The following is a 24,183-nucleotide window of genomic DNA, read 5'->3' as shown; positions in this document are numbered from 1 at the left end:
TGGAAAGTTGATTCATGATTTTACCCCCCAAATCTTAAAAAAGGATTGACGCCCCTGTGTATATATATATATATATATACATATGGTAAAAAAAAGTATTGGCCTCATCGCAATAAAAGGGTTAATACACGAGATTTTGAAATCGCACATAACATGCATAATTTGTGTTACTTTTTGCTCGTTTCTTTCTTGAATAAGTTTTTCAATCTCTCTCTATATATGTTTTAGAAAGATTATATGTTTAAATTGATGTATATTTCTGTTATAATGAGATATGTTTATGTGGACATTCGCGATCTGCTGTTGTGAAAAACAATTTTTTTCCTTAACATTTCATGAAAACTATGAAAAATGTGCAAATGTGAGATGTGCACCAAATTTTCGAGTCTTGCCCCCCCCCCCCCGGAAATATTATCTGCGTGTGGTCATGCAAAATGGCATGACTGGAAATCCTACATTTTGAAAAGAGCATTTGACAGGGTCAGACTTTACCCCTTTTTCAACATTTTCTTTTATGGCGCCGGTGAAGTGCAAAAATATGTGCGCCGCTCGGCAGTGCGCCCCCCCCCCCCTTTTGCCAAAAGCTGGATCCGCCCATGAAATGCAACTTTATTATGAAAACATCTGAAAAACATTTTAGACATATTTGAAAAAAATGAGTTATGTTTAAAATACTATGAGCACCTGATCTTTTGGTTACTTTATAATGTAGATCTTGGAGCTGAGTTTATCAGAAGGAAGCAGTCCAGAGAGAGTATCTTCGATAGAGGATATCATAAAAGCTATCAGGAGCCAACAAGACTATGCCATGCTACAACATAACTTAAATAAGAGGTGAATAAACTTAGTATTCAATCTCATTACATGTGCCCTCTGATTCCATTCCATTTCTCTCATTTCTCCCTCTGTCTCATTCTTTCGTTTTCTTGTACGCCTCGGAATAGAATATTTCTAGATAGACGGGGCCATAAAAATGCCTATTAGTATTATTATTATTATTATTATTTCATTTAAAATAAACATCTGTTTTCTTGCATTTCACAAATTTCTTCATTTTGTAAACATACAAATTCATACCTCCATTCCCATTGATTCATGATTGTAATGTAGCCTTATGGTGGTGGTGGTGGTGGTGGTGGTGATGATGATGATGATGACAGTGATGATGATGATGATGATGATGGTGGTGGTGGTGGTGATGGTGGTGGTGGTAATAGTGATTGATGATGAAGAGTATCATGATGATAATGATGATAATGTTGATGATTATTATGATTATATTGTTAAAATCAAACAATTTCTCATTTTCTGATAGGTCCTTCTGCAATGAATCTGTGTCATTAGATCTATACGCTCCAAACAATAAGAATCCTCGTTTCACTCTCTACATAGTGGATAAACCCAAGGGGAAAATTCCAGCAAATAAGTTTGCAATCTTCATTGTTCCACAAGGAAGGTATGTAGTATTATTCATTATTTTGGGGGCTTATCCTGTGCGTGTGAGGCAAAGTGAATTGAATCCCTTTGCCCTGTGGATTTCTCTTGCCAATATAACTTACGGGGGTGTGCAAGTGGACAATGATTTGCAGAGAAGGAAATCATTTCATGTTTTTTTAGAGGCTATCTTTTTTTACCACATTGGTGAGATTGCATAATGGGGGGGCTATTTGTTTCATTTTTAGGGCTTCTTTTTTAGGGGTAACTATAGATTATGCATTAAAAGCAAATATTATTCTACCATAGTTAGGATAATGATTTTCTAAAAAAATAGTTATATGATATTGACTGGCCTTGAGGGGCACATCAAATATGCCACCCGCAACAGAATCATATTGTTCTTTTAAGGGCGACATATTTGATGTTTCCCGAAAGAAGAGCGAGTCAAAATTATCATCATTACCTAAGGCTGAACAATGTGTAATTCAAGTTACTATTTGGAACAATTTATATGCCTGTTTGCTTATCGCCACTTCTGATTTCAGGTTATTCAAGACCTTAGCAAAGTAACCCTTAATAAATAATTGTGACGTAATTGTTACCTTGCAGTTGCGCATCATGCATGCCGCGCACATACACTCAACGCGTAAAAATCTTGCGCTTGGGTTACGTTTGTGTGTGCACTGGCCGCGCCGCGCATTATCTACAATGCGTTGGTTTATTTACTGGTTCCAGCCAGATTTCTGAAATACTGAAATTAGCAATCAAAATCGGCTCCTACTGCGCAAGCGCACTAGCAGCAATATGGCCAATATTGCCCTCTATTTTGTACAGGATTTCTATGGGCAAAACCCGGGGAGGGCAACATGGCAAATGTTTACCTCGGTGGTCTCGGATTGAAAGTAGCGAGCGAAATATGACTTTTATTTATCTCCTAAAATGCCTTGTATAGGTAATAATCTTGAATATTGTTTGTGACAAATCTTGGGGTGACTCTAGAAAGAATTTGAGATTTTATGGGGACTCTTGAGATAAACTGTCCCAGAGATCACTTCTGGAAAATATATTGTTTTCGAGAAAACTGAAGAACCCATTGGCTGAATCAACTTTAAACTTTCATATTGTGTTTTAGAATAAGCAGTTTTGTTATTTCACTGGAGGAGTGGGGTGAATCTAGGGCTAGAAATAGATTCAATTTGACTCTTTCTTATCAACCATGGAGACATTATAACTTTCTCACTATGATTTTGCTGTACTTGAACAAGCACATTACATGCATGTTAAAGAGGAAGTAAAACAAAGTCCAAATTTATTTGCTCAGAAAATAAACAATGCATCACTTTGAGTACCAAAAACTACCTGTAATATGTTCAGATGGCATTGAAGTTTAATAAACGATTCCTCGTTGATAAGAACACCTCAAAGTTCAAAGTTCATTGTATATAAAAATTCAAGATAGGCCTACATGTAAATTGTCTCTGTGTTGTGATACAAAGACTCTTGCCTATTTGTTCCTTATCATTAGAATGTCTGGATATCCATTACTGGAAGAAGATTTTAGAAAGGTCTGCTTACATAGACTATTGATTTAGGGGGAGGTTTCCCAGGGTGAATTTTTTTTTCATACTGAGAAATAGATTATCTTGCATGTTTGCTATGTCTGTATGCTTAAGTCTGCACAGCTGGGTGTGATTTATTAATCTGCACAACATCCATACAAGTTTAGGAATTTATAGTTTATTTTGTCAAGCAGTAATTCTGCAATCACTTGTGTTTTACCTGAGTAAATGTAAGTATATAATAGAAAGATTACTTTATACAAGATCTGTCTTAACATTATTTTAGTGTTCCATGTATTATGGAATATTAAGCCCAGCTCACACTATGCGATTTGTTGCAATCCAAATTTCAAAGAAATTGTGATAACATTTGATATGGACATTCCAACTAATAAAATCTTACTGATCAGAGTTCAGAATAGTGGTAGGACTACTGAGATCGAAATTCAGTCCAATTCGAGCCTCCCTAAATGAATAAAAACAAATTTAAATCCGAATTCAATTCAATTCAATTCAATCTTTATTTCGCAAAATAGGATAAAAATACAAAGAAACATCAAATAATGTGATTAGGTAATAAAATAAATTGCGTGGCTTTCCATGAAGGTTATAAGAAACCTGTAAGGCTGGATTGCCAAAACATGGTAAAACGACAACAATATTGAAAAAACAAAAACAGAATGTCATATCATTATAGTAAATACAATGTAGGAAAAAGGAGGAAAAAACAACAACAAAGAATACAAAAAGACACGAATCGAAGGATGGGGGGGTAGATATGGTACAAGTAATGCATTGATATCAACTGCGAAAATTAATAATCATTTACTAGAAAATTTTTGTACTGTTTTCTAAAGGATGATATAAATTGTGAATTAGTTATTATTTGGGGAATCTCATTCCATTGTTTGGGACCTACATAACTCAATGATTTAGCTTCGTGACTAGACTTGATAGACCATAAATGAAATTTATTGGAAGAACGGGTATTATGATTATGCACTTGGTTATTGTATTGAAAAAGATCTGAAAAAGGAGTGGGTAATAACCTCTTCTTGTACTTATACATAAATATTGCGAGTTCTTGCTTATTAATATCATATATATTAAGTAAGGATAGTTTCTTAAATAAAGGTGCGGATGGTGCTAGGTAATGGGAATTGGTAATTATTCTTAAACATTTCTTTTGAATTTTGAATATTGAGTCCAATTCATTTGAGGTTACATTGGTAGCCCAGACAATATTGCAATATTTTAAATAAGGGAAAATTATGGAATGGTATAGAGTTATCAGATTTTTATGAAGTAAACTATGCTTAAGTTTGTAAATTAAACCAGTATTCCTACTTATCTTATGTAATACATTTATCATATGGTACTTAAAACTCAAAAGATTATCCAATGTGACACCTAAAAAGTTAATGGAATTACTTGATTCGATACGTTTATTGTCGATATAAATGTGAATATGAGCGTTGTCAATTGGATTATAATTATTAGATTTGTCAGTATGGGTTCGTGTTAAAGATTTATTCTTTTTAAAATAGATGCATCTAGTTTTATTGATATTCAGGCCGGGACAACTTATTTGCTTTTAACCAGTCGGAAACATTTTGGAGTTCATTGTTCAGGATGTGGATGGTATTATTTAAATCTTTAGAAGAATAAAAAATACTTGTGTCATCAGCAAATTGATAAAAGGTTAACAAATTAGATGATTTACAAAGGTCGTTTATATATAAAAGAAATAACAAGGGGCCTAAAATTGATCCTTGCGGTACCCCAACGGAAACATTTAATGAAGAAGATAAGACACCGTGGACAAATGTATGTTGAACCCTATTTAAAAGATAATCCCTAAACCAGTCTAACGCGATCCCTCAAACTCCATATTGATTAAGTTTAAATAAAAGTAATGAATGGTCCATAGAATCGAAAGCTTTAGATAGATCTAAGAAAACCCCAATTATATGTTCGTCAGCAATAAATGAATCCATTATTTTTTGTTTAACTTTTAAAAGAACATCGAAATCCGTATTGAGAATCACTTAAGATATCATTACTGTTTAAAAACTTATGTAATCAATTATATACTAGTCGTTCAAGCAATTTGGAGAAACATGGTAAGAGGGATATTGGTCTATAATTTACAAATTTATCGGGGTCATCTTTCTTAAAAACGGGAATTACTTTAGATTCTTTGAGTTTTGAAGGTACTTTCCCAGTTGCAAAAGACAGATTAAATACGTGAGCTAAAGGCAAGGCAATGGCATAAATGACACGCTTAACAACTTTACAATTTACGTTATCAATTCCACAACTTGCACTACTTTTAAGGCATTTACAAATATTAATCAATTCATTTATATGTACAGGTGATAAAAAGAAGGAACCAACCGCATTTGTTCGACAATAAAAGTGAGAAGAATGAATAGATTGTGGGAACATATCACTAATATTTTTTCCAACATACTCATTGAATGCATCAGATATTTCAGTTGGTTGAGAATATATTTTTTGATTACATTTAAACACTTTGGGGATTAGATTTTTCTTCTTACCTAATAACTCATCAATAGTTTTCCATGTCTTTTTTATACTACTCTGATTTATATATAATATTTTTTTGTAATATTCTTGACGAGATATACGAATGATATTAATAAGTTTATTTCTGATTTTTTTAAATTTTCTCTCGTTACTGACAAGTCTAGTTTGGCAAAATATTTTGAAACATTTATTCTTTTTAGAATTGTAATGAATTGTAATTTAGAATTGTAATGACGTCATAATCAGCTGCGACTTGAAGCCGATTCGGACTCTACTCCGACCATAGTAAAAATATGATTTTGATATTCCTTACATTATGCCAAACTTTAAATAAAATAATATTACTTCTTGGAACTTCCATATTTAATGCAAAATGTAATTTCTTGAAAAATTGCGTCACAACGAATCGCATAGTGTAAGCCGGGCTTTATGGATCCTAGTCATATGATTGGCTGAAATCCACCATGTGACCTGTCATTTATATTAGCTAACAGGAAAATTTACTAATGACTAACTAGTTTTATTCACCGATCATGGTTTCAAGATGAGGATGGTCTATCAAGCATCAAGGGTCCATGTCACTATTTTAGAAAACATGTAATACACATCATTTTGCTTGGTCATTAGAATAATTAAACACACTTGTTACCTTTGAAACAGTACAAAGGCCCTCAGCTTTGCCTTGTGCATGTTATAACTGTTCCAATTCTTACTATTAAATGTCCTCAATGATATGTATTATTTGTATATTATACTTTCAAAATTTAAGATATTTTTATGACATCTGAGAGTAAGCTAGATTTTAGTGTTATAGCATGGGTAGCAATGTTCTTTTATCTCAAAACAAGTTCTTCACAGGTACCAGGGGCCCGTTTATCAACACCGTCATAAGTCTAACTTCTTGACTAAATCGGAGATAGTGAGCTACTTGTCCGCTAACCGTTTCACGAAGCCCTCTTTACCAAGATCGAGTACAACAACCTCACTAAATATTTATGACACCTCCGAACCAGTCATAACTTCTTTCTTAATGACGTAGTGGCATCACGTGGGTAGACTATGACATGCGAAAGTGCATATAAATTTTAAAATTATAATCTTACGTAATCAATCATAGTGGTTGGAAATTACATCACAAAACAAGTGGGTTAATGCATTCAATGATAATTGTAATACAAAGAAACTATAAAAATTGTTGGTTAACGCCACAAAACCATTCATTTTGAAATAGTAAAATGATTTAATCGATAAAGATTCTACACGTCAGGCCATCCATAAATGAACTCGTATTTGTTGTTTTCAGACCCCTATTAACCATGTTAACAGTTAGATGAATTCTGTCTCTAATTTATGCATATAATTTGTCCAATATCGTATCTTTTGGTATCAACGATTAAAAATGTTTTGTTAAACTATATTTTGATGACGTTTGGAATCGTAAAAGTCCGTATAATTGTCATCATTTTACAAAGAAAACCGTTATGGTTTACTTTCGTAAACTATCAAATTGGGTATCTCGGGGGTACCCATCTCAACGTCCACAAGTGATTTTTTAGTCATGAAATGAATTATTCATAATTTAATTTTCTCTGCAATTGAATGCTCCAGTCTTCATGGTCTAAGTATGTATGATGCATAATTCACCTGTGCTATTATTTTGAAAAGATTTATTTCCCAATTCATCATAATATTTGCAATTTTGTAATAATTTTTTTTTTTTTTAATTATGCTATTTTGTGACTAAGGCTACGTCTCGTCTGCTCTTTTTACGATATCGATATCAAGGTATTCTAGTTAGGAAGCCTTTCAAGAAACAGGTTTAGTAAGATTGGAACTAACTCCATGGTTGGTGGATAAAGATATGACTAACTTGTCCATGTGTTGAGAAACGGGCCCCAGGAGACTGATTTCAGACAATATGAGACAATTTGAGATACATGTACATATGTAGAATGCTTGGACTCTAACAAATGGCATTTATTTTATCAATTCAAATTGCTGGATTTGTATGGGGCCTTTTGCGAGAGGATACAATGTGCAGTTATTAAGGTTTGCTTCTGGTGCTGCCGTGCCTACATGTGTACTATGATGTAATTTGATAGAGAAAGGGAATTGTGACAAGCATTATTAGTATGGGGTTTTTGAGATCTGAAGTCTGTCAATCTTTCTGCATAACGTATTTCAGTTATTTACATGTAGTTATCCTTATTTTTTCTAAAAATTGATATTGATCTTTTGTTTTTGTACAGAGAGACAGAATACCTGTTTGGTACCGACAAAGGGAGAGGGCAGTTAGCCAATCAAGCAGGTTTCCAACGTCTGGTTGTTGCTACACTCCATCGAGGTCACACTTACCAGTCAGTAGACAGTATCAAGTCAGAGCTCTCATCAAGGGTGATGGAGCTCGGACCATCAGACCTTCCCTCTAATACACAGGTAAGATTAATATAGGGAACCGTTTTATAAAGCCCTTTGTAGGGTATGCACAACTTTTCATATACCTGGGGGCCGTTTCGTAAAGCCCTTTGTAAGATACGCACAAGTTTCATACGCCCACGGGCCATTTCATTGACATTAAGCCCTTTGTAAGTAACGCACAACTTTCATACGAGACATTTTATACGCACAACTTTCTTACGACCTAGGGGGCCTTTTTATAAGCTGGTCGTAGGGTACGCACAACCTATATATGACCGAAGCGCAGTTTCAGTGAGCCCTTCATAGGTCATGCATAACATTCATAAGACCTAGGGGGTTCTCCTAAAAGTTACGCACCACTTTGATATGACCTAGGGACCATTTTACAAAGTTGTGTGTTATGCACAACTTACACTTGACCAAGGGACCGTTTCATAAAGATGTTTGTAGGCAGTGCACAACTTTCATGCAGTGGTGTATCTAGCTGGGAGCAAGGGGGGCACGTGCCCCGGGCTCACTTTCAGGGGGGTGCAAAAAAGGGGAGTGGTGCAAATAAAGAAAAGGAAATAAAAAAATAAAGAGAAAAGGCAAAGGAATAAAGGACGCAGAAAAGGAATACCACTGCAGGTGATTAGTACCCCCGTCCTACACGTATGCTATAACCATGGTAATGCAAATTTAGAAAAGGAATCTTGCATGTCTTTACCAAGGGATGAATATTCGTGCCAATTTTTTATTAGTGATATACTTATTCTCTTCAAGAATTCCAACAAACACTCCTTATAAAAGATTCCTTTTTCAAATGCAACATAAATTTTCATCTCTAGCTGTGGGTTTGCATTTTGATACATTACTCTTCATTAATTCTTAAAAACAGTTCTGAAATACATAATTTTTTTGGTTTAATTGTCAAAGCTTTTCATCACGCACTTATTTGATAAGGGAGAAACAATCCTCTTCATTAATTATACAATCATTAAAATAACCCTTTTTAGGTGAGGATTTATTAAAGGACAAGTCCACCCCAACAAAAAGTTTATTTAAATAAAAAGAGAAAAATCCAACAAACATAACACTGAAAATTTCATCAAAATCGGGTGTAAAATAAGAAAGTTATGACATTTTAAAGTTTCGCTTAATTTCACAAAACAGTTATATGCACATCCTGGTCAGTATGCAAATGAGGAGACTGATGACATCATCCACTCACTATTTCTTTTGTATTTTATTATATGAAATATGGAATATTCTAATTTTCTCCTCATTGTCAAGTGAAATAACAATTATTCCTCCCTGAACTTATGTAATTAGCATTGTGTAATACTATATGGTTCAGTAAAGTTGGTCCATATTGTCAAACTGTAAAAAATGAAATATTGTATAATTCAAACAATTAAAAACAAAAAAATAGTGAGTGAGGGACTTATTTGCATGTTACTGAGTTGTGCATATCACTGTTTTTTGAAAAATAAACGAAACCTAAAAATGTCATAACTTATTTTACATCCGATTTTGATGAAATTTTCAGCGTTATGCTATTTTGATTTTTCTCTATTTATTCAAATCAACATTTTCCTGTGATGGACTTGACCTTTAAAAAGAATCAGCTTGTGCTTCGCGCTCACATTACACCGATGAGATATCCTCTTCACGAATTCCTACAATAGTAGACCTAAATATTTCCCTTTTCAGGTAAAGTAGGGCCTATATAAAAAAAACTTCAGCTCACCATCCTGCCAAGCCTTGAAATAAGCAGCTGCAGACCAGGGGCAATTTTTCAAAAAAAAATTGCCCCCGGCTCACGGGCTTTTTACAGGAACCGGGGGCAATAAAAAAAATATATATATAATGGTGAACCACACCGCAAATTTGTTTATAGTAAGCGCAGCTCCTGCAATTTTTTAATTAGTACATGAATACATGTAGCATGCTAAGTATTAGGCTTATTCAAACATTTAAGAAATCAGATTTAAATGTTTAAGTGTGTTTTGACACCCTCACTCCACATCCCCTTTCCAACCACACACACATGGGCTTATTTATTTTTCATCTTTAATGAACCACGAACAATGAACTCCCCCCCCAAAAAAAAAAAAAAACAATCTAAATGGATGAATAAAAAAAAATCTAAATAAATGAATAAAATAAAAATATAAAAAAAGAGAGAGAGATGGAGAAAGAGAATTCAGATCAAATAATAAATTTAGAAAAAAATAAATAATTTTAAAGGTTTTTTTTCATGGTTAGAATCACGGGTGTGGGTGAGTGTTTGTGTGTGATTGTGACTGTGAGGTGCACTTGGATTGCATATAAATTATGTTAAAGAAATGAAGAAATTAAATCAATATCTAATTCAGTATATTCAAATTCCAGCACATAGCCACAGGCTATGTAGCTTCATGTACCAATAAGTTTTTCACAAGTTATTTGAAAACGCAGATCTCCACAGAAAATGCCTTTCATTCTGGGAGAGTCTAAATTCGGTGAAAATGTATTCATTAATAACTTAAATATTCATCACAATGAAGAAATCAAAGTTTTTTGACAGTTTTCAAAAATTAACATGAAATCTAAACTCTATCTGAAACGGAAAATCACCATCACTTAGGCCATTACTGATAGAATTCTCACCCAGAGCTCTGGCAGAGAACATGAGCTCAAACTTGCTAGCTAACACCACACTCAAGTGCACGGCGTCCTCCTATTATTTTTTTTTAGATGGAGCCTTGTTTGATGATTTATTGTCTGATATTTACCCCTCTCCAAGAAAGAAATTAAAAAGCTATAATTCACAACTATAAGCTAAGTGATTTTGGATTATTAAGGCTCCGTTTTGACTAGACCAAAAGCTTCAGTCTCTGTATTTTGGTTGTTCCGCTGAACTACGTTGGCTCCACTCACCAATACATAGTAAAATGTCAGAAATTGTTGAATAAATCCCCAGAAACGACGGTTATTCCTGTCTACGTTTTGACAAGCAAAGTCGGCGACTGTGAGGATATAGACTCGCACATCGTATGAGCTGTTAACAGGGATTTATCTCCTGTGCAATTCGAATTACTATATCGCAGAATTGTGATATCCCAACTGGAAATGTGTGCATTAGAAATTGCACATGGTGAAGTATGGAAAAACTGTTACCGCTACTGGAAGCACGGGCGCACATGTATTACAGAAAAAAAGACGGACGTAGCTCACTTTTTATGGTACAGAAAAAAAGACGCACTTGGCAATTTGAAACTGTGCTTATCGTTAAATTGAAAGTTACTTGATTTTGGCTTTTCAGATATTTAAATTACATGTATGATATGGCTTCACTGCTCACTCACGGCGGGTGCAATTACCTGGAAAATATTTGCGCCCGGTCGTCAAAATTTGGATGATTTTGGGGCTTTATGGGTGCAATTGATGGCTTTATGAGCGCAAATTTGCGCTCAGCGCACGCTTATTTTAAGGCTTGCATCCTGCTTACATTATAATTGCTTAGTTAGATACGCATCGTTAGATTACTTCTCCCTAAAATGTCCTGATTGCAGTTCTCAATATCAATAATTTTCAGCTCGCGCTTCGTGCTGGCATTAATTGTTTAGATATGCATCATGTTAATGAGTGCAAAAAGTGCTTAGAATATTAATTCTTAAGATCTTTATATAAAAAAAAGACTTGCGCTTTGCCCTCGTATTAGGTCAATTTATATATTAAGATACATATCATCTCTTTCCTAAAAAGGGTCTTTTTACACGTTCCTTTTTCAGGTCTGAATATCAATAATTTTCATCTCGATCTTAGTGCTCGCATTCATTGTTTACATTAGATACGCATCATTTTAATGGATTACAAAAAAATAACTTAGAACATTCTGTCTTAACGTCTTAATTTTGAAAATTATTCACACTCGCGGATTTTATGTTTTATTTTGACTGGTCGAGTGTAGACTATATAAATAATACACTTTGAAAGGGGCGCAATTTTAGCGCTTGCCCCGGGCGCAATTTGTCCTAGATACGCCACTGCTTTCATGTCAACTGGGTACCATGTCAAAGGCGGTCGTAGGTTCCACAAAACCTTCATACGACCTATAAGCTTTATGAATCACCACAGGGGAGCTGCTTGCATATGATGTCACAAATTTTAAACTTTTAAGAATTCACAATTATCTTATTCATCAAACCACCGATATTTTTCTCAAATTTTTGTGCTTTTTATTTTAAAAAAAATACCGTCGGAGTGAACTTCCCCTTTAAAACAGCTTGAAGCATGATAGAGATAAACCAGATTTATTGATCAGCTGTGTCATCTTCTCTTGTTAGGTTCCATTCCTTAGCATTGGTGAGGATGTTGGTGATAGAGAGGTCATGTATGAAGGAGACAGTTCCTATGGCAACAAGGTCATTGTTGAAGATGTGAGAGGAGAGGATGGAGGGAAGTATCGTCAGATTGTCTTTTCATCAAACCAAAGCAACGTCCAATCACAGGCCAGGCTTGTAACTGGTAAGAATCAGGGCTGAATCCAGTGGATTTTTTTTTTCTGTCTCTTTCTTTTTGGATTCTATAGCATCTTACTGATGGGAATCCACTTTTCAATGAATGGATTTTAGAAACTAGATGACAATAACCTAATCTTATTCAAATGAAATATATATTCGATGTAATATCACTTGTTTTAGCCTTGGGATGGTTTACCTAAGAATATGACCATGAATTGTGACATCACATTGACTTGAAATTTAATTACCCAGCTACGCACGTTGCATTTTATGCCCCATGCTAAGCTGGACAAATTGTAGTTTACCTTGCATGCATTTTGTGACAAAGTTGTGCAACAATGCAATGGCCAAGATTGTACAGTTTGTTTTTGTTAGTTCTTGGGAACACAACTATTTTGGAAACAATGAACAGGTAAATTTTTTGTTTGCGGGATCTAATATGAACTCCTTACTGCTTAAAGCTGCAACATTGGATAAGCTTTAACATTGAGATGAATGAGGATTTCCAGGGCCCGTCTTACAAAGAGTAACTCTATGGAAATCCATCAGTGTCATAATTTTTTCTACAGGAAATTTGCAAAATGTCCTTTGTAAACAAAGGAGAACACACCAAATTGTCAAGAAATCAATGAATTTATGGACATACATTCATATCTAGAAATTTTTTTGAACAAACATGCATTTTATATGTTGACTTTGCTGGCTTTCCATTGTTGCAATTGATCTGATCAATCGCAACTCTTTGTAAGACGGGCCCCAGGGCTCCTTTTCTTTCTTAGTTTCCAGGACTCTTTTGAGCATTTTGGGGGCATCATCACCCACAGCCCTCATGCATTTTTTTCCCCTGATAAAAAAGGTTACAGTGGTTAAGTTTGCTCTGTTCCCTGGCTGCCAACTAATACTGCGTTTTCATTTGGACAGGGCTTGATTGAAGAGCAACACGAAGAGAAGGAAATGGTGACCAGATTGATAGTTCATTTGAGTAAAGGTCTTCATCTTCTTGTTTGGAAAGTCTAAATCAAAGAGTGAAAGGGAAAAGTGTGGCCATGGTTGATTATCTATACATTTCCTTAAATTCAAATTACTTTAAGCAAATGAATTGGTATTGTTTTTCTTTCTATTCTTCAAAAAACAATGTAGATCAAAGAGGGAAATGTATGACCAGAAAGACACATCTTTCTCTTGCAATATTGTTGTTGTTTGTTGGAAATTAATGGCGACCAGTCATATTTGACTATTACCGCCAACTCGTTAGGCCAACTATTATTTTCTTTCTTTTCTTCGACGTGTCCTTTAAAATCGTTCCTCTCCTTCTTTCTTTGTTTTTTTTCTAATTATTATTATTATTATTATAAAGACTATCGTATCTTACAGGTTACCGCATGATCCCGTCCCTTCTTACGACACCGTCCAATGAATTGAAATTCCTTTACGTAACAGTCTTTGGATTCTTTCTATTTCCTTCAGATATGCCCAAATCAAAGAGTGGGAATAAGAGCTCTAGGGAACTGCATAAGCGAAGATAAGCATCTTCTGATTGTGATAGATTGAGTTCATTTATGTAAGAACCTCTTTGAATTTCCCTTTATTACCCTTCAGAAAAGTCAAGATCAAAGAGCGGGAAGAAGAGAGGGAAAGAGGTGACGAGGGTCGACCATCTTTATCTTCCCATGGATTTTCATCGTGCTATGACAGCTGGACTAACACTCCTCCCCGGATGTTTGGATGTGATCAGGACAAAGGCCAGGGTGCTCATCATAGGGCTAGGGGGCGGCGGTCTTCCAATGTTCCTTTATAAACAATTCCCGAAGGTAGGTAGGCACCTAAGGATGTGAGGGTGATCTAGAATTAGTAGTGGTGATGGTGGTGGTGGTTGTTAAAGTGGTAGTGTTGGTGATGGTGGTTAATAGTTGTAGCAGTAGTAGCAGCAGCAGCAGCATCCGTCTGTCAAATATATGTACACCTGAGTAGGTGACACAGCATTTGCTCCTGTGGCAATTGCTCTGGGCTTAATTTCGTCTAAGATATAAGTTTATGGTTAGGGTTGTAATAGGGTTTTACGTTAGGTTTAGGATAGGGTGCAGAGTTAAATCCAGGGTTGAAGTTAGTCATTTGATTAGTGTGTGGAATTTACAGCGGAGAAAATGTCGTGGAACCTCCTAGGAAGGACTTTGTGCTTATGAATAAAAGTAAATGAAATCAGCTGCATCTAATAGATTCTACTTCTCTTGCATCCTCTCACGTGTGTAACAACCATGCAACGTTGCAGTTGTTGCTCATCAATATATTATGATATTGAATTGATAGTATGTATTTATTATTGCAATAGAGGTCTGATTTATAATCAGAACTTCACCTGTGTGAATATGTATAATGCAATATTTGACACCATTGTCATTATACTTTCTAAAACTAGTTTACTGGAAATCGGATCAGAAAACCAGTTTGGTAGCGTTCCCATTTGATCAGCCAAAAGTAGTTTTCAAAACCACTTCATGTAAAGTGGTCTTGTTTCTATGGGAACGCTATCAGTGGAGCCACATGTTTCACGAGAAATTTGAAACCGCAGTGTCGACATTCTACACAAAGTGTGCAGAGAAGCATGCTCAAAATGTGCGAAGATCGCTTCCCCAAACACGGTGCGTCCTCACTTACTAAAAACTAAAACCAGGACAGTAATGAGAACAGGGTCTATGATAAAGTTGTGATGTATTGGTCTTTTGTTTAGTTTGAGATAGATGTGGTGGAGCTGGACCCGATGCTCAAAGATATAGCCAAGTCTTGGTTTGGTTTGATTGAGGATGAGAGACTTAGAATCCACATACAAGATGGTCTCGAGTTCATCAAGTCATCTGCTGTGAATGGTACGTATGTGGAGCCAAACCCCAACCTTCAATAGTATCTGTGGATTCACTTTAAAAGTCTGCCCTATATTCTTCTTGTAACTGAGCATTGCTGTATGTGCCTGTAATCCAAGCCTTGTTATGGAAGTTATGAATTGATGCAGAGCTTCGAGCCCTGGTGGGTGTTTCATAAAGCTGTTCGTATAAAGTTAAGAGCGTCTTTAAGAACGACTGGTGATCCTTTCTTGTGGTAAATAGTATATTCATTGGCGATGGTAAAGCACATAAGATAGGTTCACCAGTCATTCTTAAGTTACGAACAGCTTCATGAAATGGCCCCCTGGTCACGCCTTTCGAATGGTGACGTTTAAGGTCACCCGTCTTACAAAGAATTACGATTGATCCAATCAACCACAACTATGGAAAGCCAGCAATGTCAACATCTAAAATATATGCTTGTTCAAAATATTTTCTAGATACAGGTGTATGCTATATATTTATTCATTCATTGTTTTCTTCACAATTCAGAATGCTTCTCTTTGTATTTAAAGGGCATTGTGCATGAAAAATGTTATCTCTGATAGACCGGAAGAGGGTTTGTCAAAAATCTTGATGACTTTGGAGTAATCTAGGATTCTAGCTCTACAGTGGATTGTATAAATTGAGAATGAGGAAGCTGACACCACTATGAATGTGACATTTTTGTTTTTACTGTGAATCAAAGAAGAATTTAATGACATTTATTTCTTTGTATGCTAACATGTGTAACACAGATCCACCCAACCTGTACAATGTAGTCATGTTCGATGTGGATAGCAAGGATTTTAGCGAAGGTCTTACCGCTCCTCCTAAGGCTTTCTTAGAAACGGCCGTCTTGGAGGCCGTCAAGAGAATACTGCATCCTACGCAAGGTAAAGATCATGATCACAACATTCAGAAATTGATGAATAATGAAAACAGTCATACATCATCATCATCATTTATGTCAATCAGGATTTTGCCTAGCTTACAAAGGGTTAATGACTCTCATGCAATGACACTCCCTCCTTACACTTATTTCAGTATTGAATGTCCTCTTTGTTCAGACCAACCTTACTGCTTTCTTTCTTCACCATATTCCATGCAATCTTCTTGTTTTCCCTTTCCTCTAATATGCCATTTACTTCTAGATCAAATGCTCAATTCACACGTTCATCATGAAAATGAATTTGTTCAATAATAAATGTGATAGTTTTGTAGTCGTAGCAATTCTGTATCATATGATACCTTAATACAGGGGCGGATCCATGATTTTCCAAAGGGGGGGTTTCCGAGGAAAATTTGACAAGGGAAAAAGAGAAGGTTTTTATCCAAATATGAAGGATATTTCGTCCACGAAAATATTTTGGGGGGCACATTTCTGTTTTAACAGCATTTTTATATTACAAATTTTAATTGTGCTTCTCAAAAAGGAGCATGGCCTGGCTTTGCCCCCCCCCCCTTCCACCCCCCGATCCGCCAGTGCCTTAATATGACGTTTGGGTTCTCATAGCTGCACACGAGTGACTTTAAAGATGACATTCTATGACATATCTTACATTGTGTCTGGTTCATTTGACCATGTTCTAACTCTACCAAGAGGTGGCGCTATACTTGATTCTTGATTTGATACTTTCATGTATTATGTATAGGTCTAAACTAATATGGGATTGTTTGAATTTAGGACCAAATGTTATTTGTTGTTCATCATGCTATTTGTACATGTATCTGATACATGATAAAAGGAACTTCAATAATCAATTCATCCTTGTGATTTTTTTTTTATACCAGGTATATTCATTCTCAACTTCGCTTGCCGTGATGACCTCCTCAAAGAATCTGTCATTTCTGACATCCAAAAACACTTTCCAACCCTGTATGCCAGTCAATTAGAGGATGATATCAACGAGATTGTCCTCTGTCTTCCACAACGGGCAAGCGAGGGTGCTGACAAGCGGAAGGTGCAATATAGGGACGATGCACGGGCTCTTCAGAAGTATGCCAAGTCTGTGACATCACGCTGGGAATCTGACTTCGATCTTTGTGAGATTATTGATGACTTGCAGATCAAGGATGAAAGGTGACCCTTACTGCACTATGTCTTTAAAGCAACCAATATGACGTTACTCAGGTGCATAGAACAGTGCTGTGCTTTGTGTTGGTCCACAAGATGAAGTTTAAAGGGGGTATCCAAAGTAAAAAATCAGCGTATAGTTAGGGGAACTGTCGTTCCGTAGCAAATCTCGCAGATCGAACTACTTACTCAGTTTCTGCCCAATGCTCATGAGACTTGACACACACATTGGTCTTGGACTGAAGATGTGCAAGACACATTTTCAAGTGCCAAGAAATGCGTTGCCACAGTAAAGGCATGGCTCGAGTCTTGACACACACAACTGGATTTGGGGTGGAAACATGCAAGGCACATCATTTGAGTGTCAGAAACTGTGTGCCATGGTAATAAAATATAGTGTGGACATTTCCTAACAGACCATCGTGAAAGGGTCAGAGTATTTGATGTCATATTCAGTGAGATTTCTGATTTTATTTATAAAGAGTAAATTTATAAGTATGCTTGTTTTGGAGTGACTTTGATTGAATGAAAGGGTTATACCTTGCAGTTGAATTCATATCGAAGAGAAAATCAAAGTTAAAGATCATTTAAAAGTTTTATGGAGATGGAATGAATGATAAAGTTATAGGCATTTGAATATTGAGATTCCTAATGCTTTGTAGATCCTCCCATTAGCAATGAGAACAAGAGATGTGATGTCATACATGCACAACTTCCCCATTACTTTAGTACATATTTCTCATTAATTGTCTCTTTTATCTAGTCTATCGCAAGATCAAGTGTACTCTTTTATGAGTGGGCAGGTAATAGAGGTTTCACAACATATCGAGGATGAATTGTATGTCCTATCTTTAGAATAAGAAAAAGAGAGATGTTTTGGGGGTATATTATCAGGGTCCAAAAGGAGATTTTTTTAATATATGACAGCACAGATCTTGTTCGCATTGCTAAAAGGTGGATATCCATAGCATTAGTGATCTTGATATTCAAATGCTCATAATTTTCTTATTGCTTGCCAAATTTTACTCAAACTTTTGTTGATTTTATTTATTGATTTTTCTGCTTTCATAAAGGCTAACTTTCTCCCAAGGCTTTCATTGTCTTTTAATCAAATACACTGTAAATCTCTATTCAACATTTCTCAAATGATCGGTTTCTGTCCTCGTATAGATTTAAACGTGAACACTTTATAGAAATGAATGAAGTTGAGTTGGAATCTCTGAAATTGGATATATTGTTGGTCAATACATATTTTGTTTTCCCTTAAATTTTGGAAACTTCACTGTACTGTATTGCAAATATAAGGATTTGCAATGCATAGGCCTACTTAATGTCCTCTTTGGGGGTTTTAAGTGCATATTCACAAGTAGAAACATGAGAAGTTAATCAATCCTCTTTCTGTAACAGTACACATTATTTTACACACAAAGTAACAGTCAGTGATGCTCCTTGAAATTTTATTAAATTTAAGATCATAAAAACAAGTTTTTACAAGCTTATTATAAAAGTAATATTGTTTTTTATGCAATTTAACTCTTAATCATGACAATCAATATTAATTTTAAATTTGCTAGGTATTAAGTGATGAGAACTACATATTTTCAAAAAAATCAAAACAACTAATATTAAGCCAATCCAGTGGTTAATTTTGGCAGACCAAGAAAAATCATTTATTTCTTCATTGAATATTATGATCATTGGTCGGAATAAAGATTATGTTTTTTAAAGACATTAAATGCTATTTTATTTATGTTTCTTCATTGATTACATCGGTGAGGATTTTGGCAGGATTTGAGGGCATCTTCTCGTCCTTGTTCAGGGGCGGTAGAACAATTGCATTGGGTACTGGAATGAAAGAAATTTGAAATGCCACATGATGAAGAGAGATAGTAACCTTGTGGATGATTAGTAAACTACCATAGAGTTATTGATTTGTCATGATGATGATCATCATCATGATCTTCATCATCATGGTAGTTAAGCGATAATATGGATTATGTTGATTAGGAGAATGGTGATACTGACGGCAATTGTAATCATAATGCATGCTGGTGATGGTGATGATGATTGTGATGGTTATGGCGATGGTTGTACAGTCAGACCGCAGGTCCCTATGCTAATGAGCAAAAAGGCCAGATTCATCCAAATCATCTCGTGGCTGAATCCTTGCAAAATCTCGTAATTCGTGAGATTTTCTTTCTCTAAGAATTTACCTGTTTTAACCTCAAGTTAAATGAAATATTATTGCACCATCAGATAGAGTAAATGTTATTCTTTCATATTGGTCATTTATTTTTTATACAATATTTTGATAAATAAATTTCTGGCTTGAAAATGTGTCACAAACTGTTCTCTTTTGCAAATTGTGCAAAACTTTTTATTTTGAGCCTCAAAGATATATATATCACCATAAAGCTGAACTTCTGTCCTTTCTCACAATGCCACTCTTGATATGCGGCACCTTTTAATCGGGTCAAGATCACACTTTTCCCACCAAGGTACAAGACGAGATTTCTGAAATTGTGTACTTGCATGAAATCCAGAGTTCTGATTGGCTGGATAAGGTTCACAGAACAACAGGCGCGGGGAATTTGAAAAGATTACCACATGGGAAGTGGGACCTTCCCATGAACCCAGGCACTGGAACCGTTGGAATTTGCCAGTGTGTGGTCTCTTTGACCAATCAGAGTGCCGTATTCTTGTTTTCAAGCTCCTTTATGTACTTGGCCAATGAAAAGTGTGATCTTGACCCGATTAAACCTATTCTTATTTTGAAACCTATACCATTTTAAAGCATACATATTCAGCTTTATGATCTAAAAATCATTTGGGCTCAAACAGAAATAAAGTGTGAAACTAGCAACTTTTGTCAGGTGAAAATAATTATTTTTTAGCATATTTTAGATCAAAATTTAAACCTATATTACAAAATCTTTGAATAAATTCAAACTCATGCCCCGAAAGAATGATTTTTCTTCTTTACAATGATACCAAAATCATTAAATTCGATGTACAATTAAAGCAGCAATGACCGAATGAAAAGAGGTGTTTTGGTCCGCATCAAGCTCATTAAATATGCAAAACATCTCAAGTCATGAATATCACTTGGATGAAAGAAGCCAATTTCTTGGGACCTGCCATCTGACTGTGTAGCGGTATTGATGATATTAACAATGTTCGTGATAATGATGATGAGGGGGAGGTTATAACGGAAATGTTAGTGATGGAGGTGAAGATGAAGATAAGATAATTCATTCATTACTGATCATTACATACAAAAACTAAAGCACAGTTGAAAGAAAAACAGTTTAACCCTCGAATTTCCCAGCTGCTTAGAGGCCTTTCCAAAAAGAGAGCAAGACAGGAAAAATAGAGCAAATTTAGGATCAATTCCTCATTCCTCTGTCATTTTGGTATAAAATAAACTTCATTATTATCAAATATAATTTGTACCTTGAAAGTATTTAAGTGAATACTAGAGTACTCTCATTTTCTGTAATTATACGGTTTACTTGGAGGTACATGTAACATGAATGTTAGAGGCAGATTATATACACTCTGTCTACAAGCAGTTGGTCTATTTTACATATTGTCTTATACCACTTGGGCTAAACTCATTTGGTCTAATATCAATTTGGTCTAATCGTCGTTTGGTCTACACTTAGTCTTGTACTCATTGGCCCGTTTTCTGAAGTTAAGTTTAACTTACACTGTGGTCTAACTCTGCTAAAATTATGGGAAGCCAAACATGTTAAAGTTTTGGTATGTTCACTGTGCTCTTTCCTAATTCTTTAATGATGTTGTTGTTGTTGTTATTTTTAATAGGCAAACTGGTCAGTTTTGACTATTGTTGCTTTGTTAATTTGCTTTGAATTCCTTTTTTTTCCAAAACAATATTTTTTTGTTGAATCTATATCAGTTAGAAAAAGTAAAATTTTCTTTAATAATGAATATATTAAATTCTTTAATAATGAAGACAGTTATCTTATTTATCCTTCCCAGACAGTTTTTCCGAGACAGTTTTGAAAGTTAATTGAGCTGATACTATGAACCTCTACCATTAGGGATTTATGTCACAATTGGCTATCCATAGTTAAACCACAACAAATGATAAGTAGACAATTGGGGTGTAATTGTAGAGCAAGTATGATTAGTCCATATGGGATGAGATCAAAATAAAGTAGACAAGACGGGTTAAGGCCATTAAACGCATGCACAGTCTGCTTTTTAGAGGTCCTGGCTCATTTATAGGTATCTGTATTTACTGTGTATTTTCTTGATTGTATTATTTGCCAAATAGATTGAATTGAATTTAAAACAGTCAATTTACCAAAGAAATGGACTTACATGGGTAGAGCAGAGCTGCCAACTATTAAGAAAAAGGTCATAATTATTATGATTTTCATGTCAAATTATGCCATCACGCTTTTGACCTTAATTATTACACTTTTGAGGGCAAATAAGTATGTTAACATTTAATACTATTATAGTATTAAATATAGTAATACATTGGGCAGTGGTGAACTCAACCGTAGGTGGCCAATGATGCTCATTATTCGCATGATCGTGTATCTTTGTTTACATCACTCTGAGTGTTATCATCACCTGCATCAAAACTGACATGATCTTGTGGTTTTTCCCCTCGTGGATTTACGCAAAAGAGAGAGTACCAGAGATGATTCTGAATCTGAGCCTTTAAAAGAAAGAGGATTAATTACTTTTTAAGGGATCTGTTCTTTATATGGCCTCTTCAAAGAAATTTATAATACCATGAGGCGCATATGAAATTATGACTTTTATGTCAAAATTATGACTTTTGAGCTTCTGGAATACTACTTTTTACTGTTAAAGTTTGGCAGCTCTGTGGGTAGAGTGTGAACATGTTACTGGCCATGTTGTGAACCTACCTATTCCAGCTACAGGATCAGGGTCTGGATTGCCACTGTATCGGGTGGGTAGAGCAGGGCTAGGTATCTTCCACTTGGCCATACGCTTGGCAGGATCTTGGTAGCTTTGCCGAGATGTAGAGCTTATAGAGTATCGAATCTTAGGGGGCTTCCCTATATTTGACGGAGGAATGTCAAAGATGCGAGGATGGATACTTTAAAAGTGATATAATACTTCAGTTCTGCTTATAACATGAATATATAACTTGTCTTAGTTTCGCAGAAGGTGAATAAGCTATTGTTTGGACTGGTTCCCTGTATGGCAACACATACAATTCCCATAACCCCCTACCTAAGCACCCACAAAGCCCAGAATATATTACATAGTTTGCCCCGTTGGAAAACATCCAGCGTATGCCGCGATACTATTAAGCAAAGACCTGAAAAATTCATATATACCCTTTGTTGTTGTAAAAAGGAGGCATCCATATCATTTAATTCAAATTACTTGTCATTTTCTCCTTGCTGGCTTATTTTGTAACACAATATCTCAAATTCATTTCTTCAATAATTCTTACTTCTCTCGAGTAGGTTCTCGGTCCTTGTTTCGTGCTTACAGGTCCAATTTGTTTCTTCTGTATAAAAACACAGAGAGGGAAATGTTTATATGAAAGTATAAAAAAATAGAAAATTTTGGCTACAGCCTATTTGGTACCAGATCGGTCATCACTGAAACATTTAATAACGTTGAATAAAGATTTATGAGCTCCCTTTCCTAACGATTTTTTTCTTTCCCCCCCCCCCCCCCGAGAATTTTTAGAAAATACTCTTTTAAACATTGAAGAGAAGTATTGAAAGAGGAGGCTTAGATGTATACAGAAAAGTTATGATAAACCCCATTATTTAAGTGATGAAAACCCATAATCTTGAGCTTGTAGGTCTTCCTGCACCCTCATCAATTCACCCTGGTGCAGCCGCCTCTGTTGTTACATGCTTGCCTTTGATGGTTTACAACAAGAGTTGAAGAGTTGAAATAACTTACGCATATGGCTAAACTTGTCTGAGAAGTTTTTGCAGATTTTTTTAAACGGGGGACTCCATATACTGAAGGTCTGAAGAGAGGAAATAAAGAAAGACAGACAGATAACAGTCAGTGGGATAGAACGGGAAAGAGTGGGGATGAAGAAAAATAGACGGAGTGTGAGTAAGAAATTGATATGATTATGTGTTAGACCGCAGGAAATGAAATAAATCAATAGATTCGTAACACTTCTTAGCATGCATAATTTGGATAGGTCACAATACACGAATACCCCAACAGAAGCCATGCATGATAATGCAGATGATGATGAAGATGGTGATAATGATGATGATGATGACAATACTCATAGCCATAAATTATTTAAATATTGATAATTATAATTATTAGATTACTACTAATAATAGATGACAATAACAATTAAGAAACAAACAATATCTTAAGCAAATGAATTATAGAAATATATGAAAAGAAAATAGAAAGAAAGAAATTAGAAAGGAATAAAAGGGAAAAGGTTAAAAATACAAGATGGAAAGTAAAGAAAAAGAAGGATATCAAAGATAGCAAGAAAGAAAGATTGAAAGGGGGAAAAAACCCTCTCGTTTTCCACCTTTACTCCTAACCTGGAAGGCGCTAAAGGAAAGAAAAGATAAAAACAAAGAAAGAAAAGAAACGAATGTGTTGCTTACCAGATTATCTTTGTTGTATGGACTTTGATAAATCAAACCTAATGAATGTGGGTTGTGACGACGTATAGGAGAAAAAAGTCTTGGAAGCTTACTACTTCCATAAGGATAATCTTTATGAAATTTAAAATCTGAAAAGGTGGTTGTTCGTGGCTTCCCGTCCCGTATTGTGTAAACGTTGGCCAT

At 35.3% G+C, this 24,183-nt stretch overlaps 2 protein-coding genes across 3 annotated transcripts in view; one reads left to right on the top strand and one right to left on the bottom strand.

Moving 5' to 3' along the window:
- Positions 1–19,716, top strand: part of LOC129277996 (eEF1A lysine and N-terminal methyltransferase-like) — a 25,380-nt gene extending 5,664 nt beyond the window's left edge. The window contains exons 4-12 of one of the 2 annotated variants that reach the window (XR_010295862.1): positions 713–834; positions 1,316–1,456; positions 7,796–7,982; positions 12,275–12,455; positions 14,051–14,262; positions 15,180–15,315; positions 16,068–16,205; positions 17,104–17,613; positions 17,707–18,613. Coding sequence is in view for 1 of the 2 variants with exons in the window: in XM_054914186.2 (XP_054770161.2) it covers positions 713–834; positions 1,316–1,456; positions 7,796–7,982; positions 12,275–12,455; positions 14,051–14,262; positions 15,180–15,315; positions 16,068–16,205; positions 17,104–17,396 (1,410 nt within the window). In the remaining variant the exon portion in view is untranslated. Of the gene's footprint in view, positions 1–712; positions 835–1,315; positions 1,457–7,795; positions 7,983–12,274; positions 12,456–14,050; positions 14,263–15,179; positions 15,316–16,067; positions 16,206–17,103 lie in introns of both variants that reach the window. The other variant, XM_054914186.2, reaches the window with a different exon arrangement.
- Positions 19,110–24,183, bottom strand: LOC129277511 (uncharacterized). The gene is made up of 5 exons (XM_064110053.1): positions 24,001–24,183; positions 23,315–23,384; positions 22,843–22,907; positions 22,294–22,447; positions 19,110–19,231 (listed from the first exon to the last, which is right to left on the bottom strand). The coding sequence occupies exons 1-5, from the start codon at positions 24,181–24,183 to the stop codon at positions 19,134–19,136; spliced, it is 570 nt and encodes a 189-aa protein (XP_063966123.1). The 3' UTR covers positions 19,110–19,133.

Source organism: Lytechinus pictus, chromosome 15, assembly GCF_037042905.1.
Source record: "Lytechinus pictus isolate F3 Inbred chromosome 15, Lp3.0, whole genome shotgun sequence".
Classification (NCBI taxonomy): Eukaryota; Metazoa; Echinodermata; class Echinoidea; order Temnopleuroida; family Toxopneustidae; genus Lytechinus; species Lytechinus pictus.
Note: the sequence above shows the minus strand (reverse complement) of the source record. Positions and strands in the feature narration are given on the sequence as shown.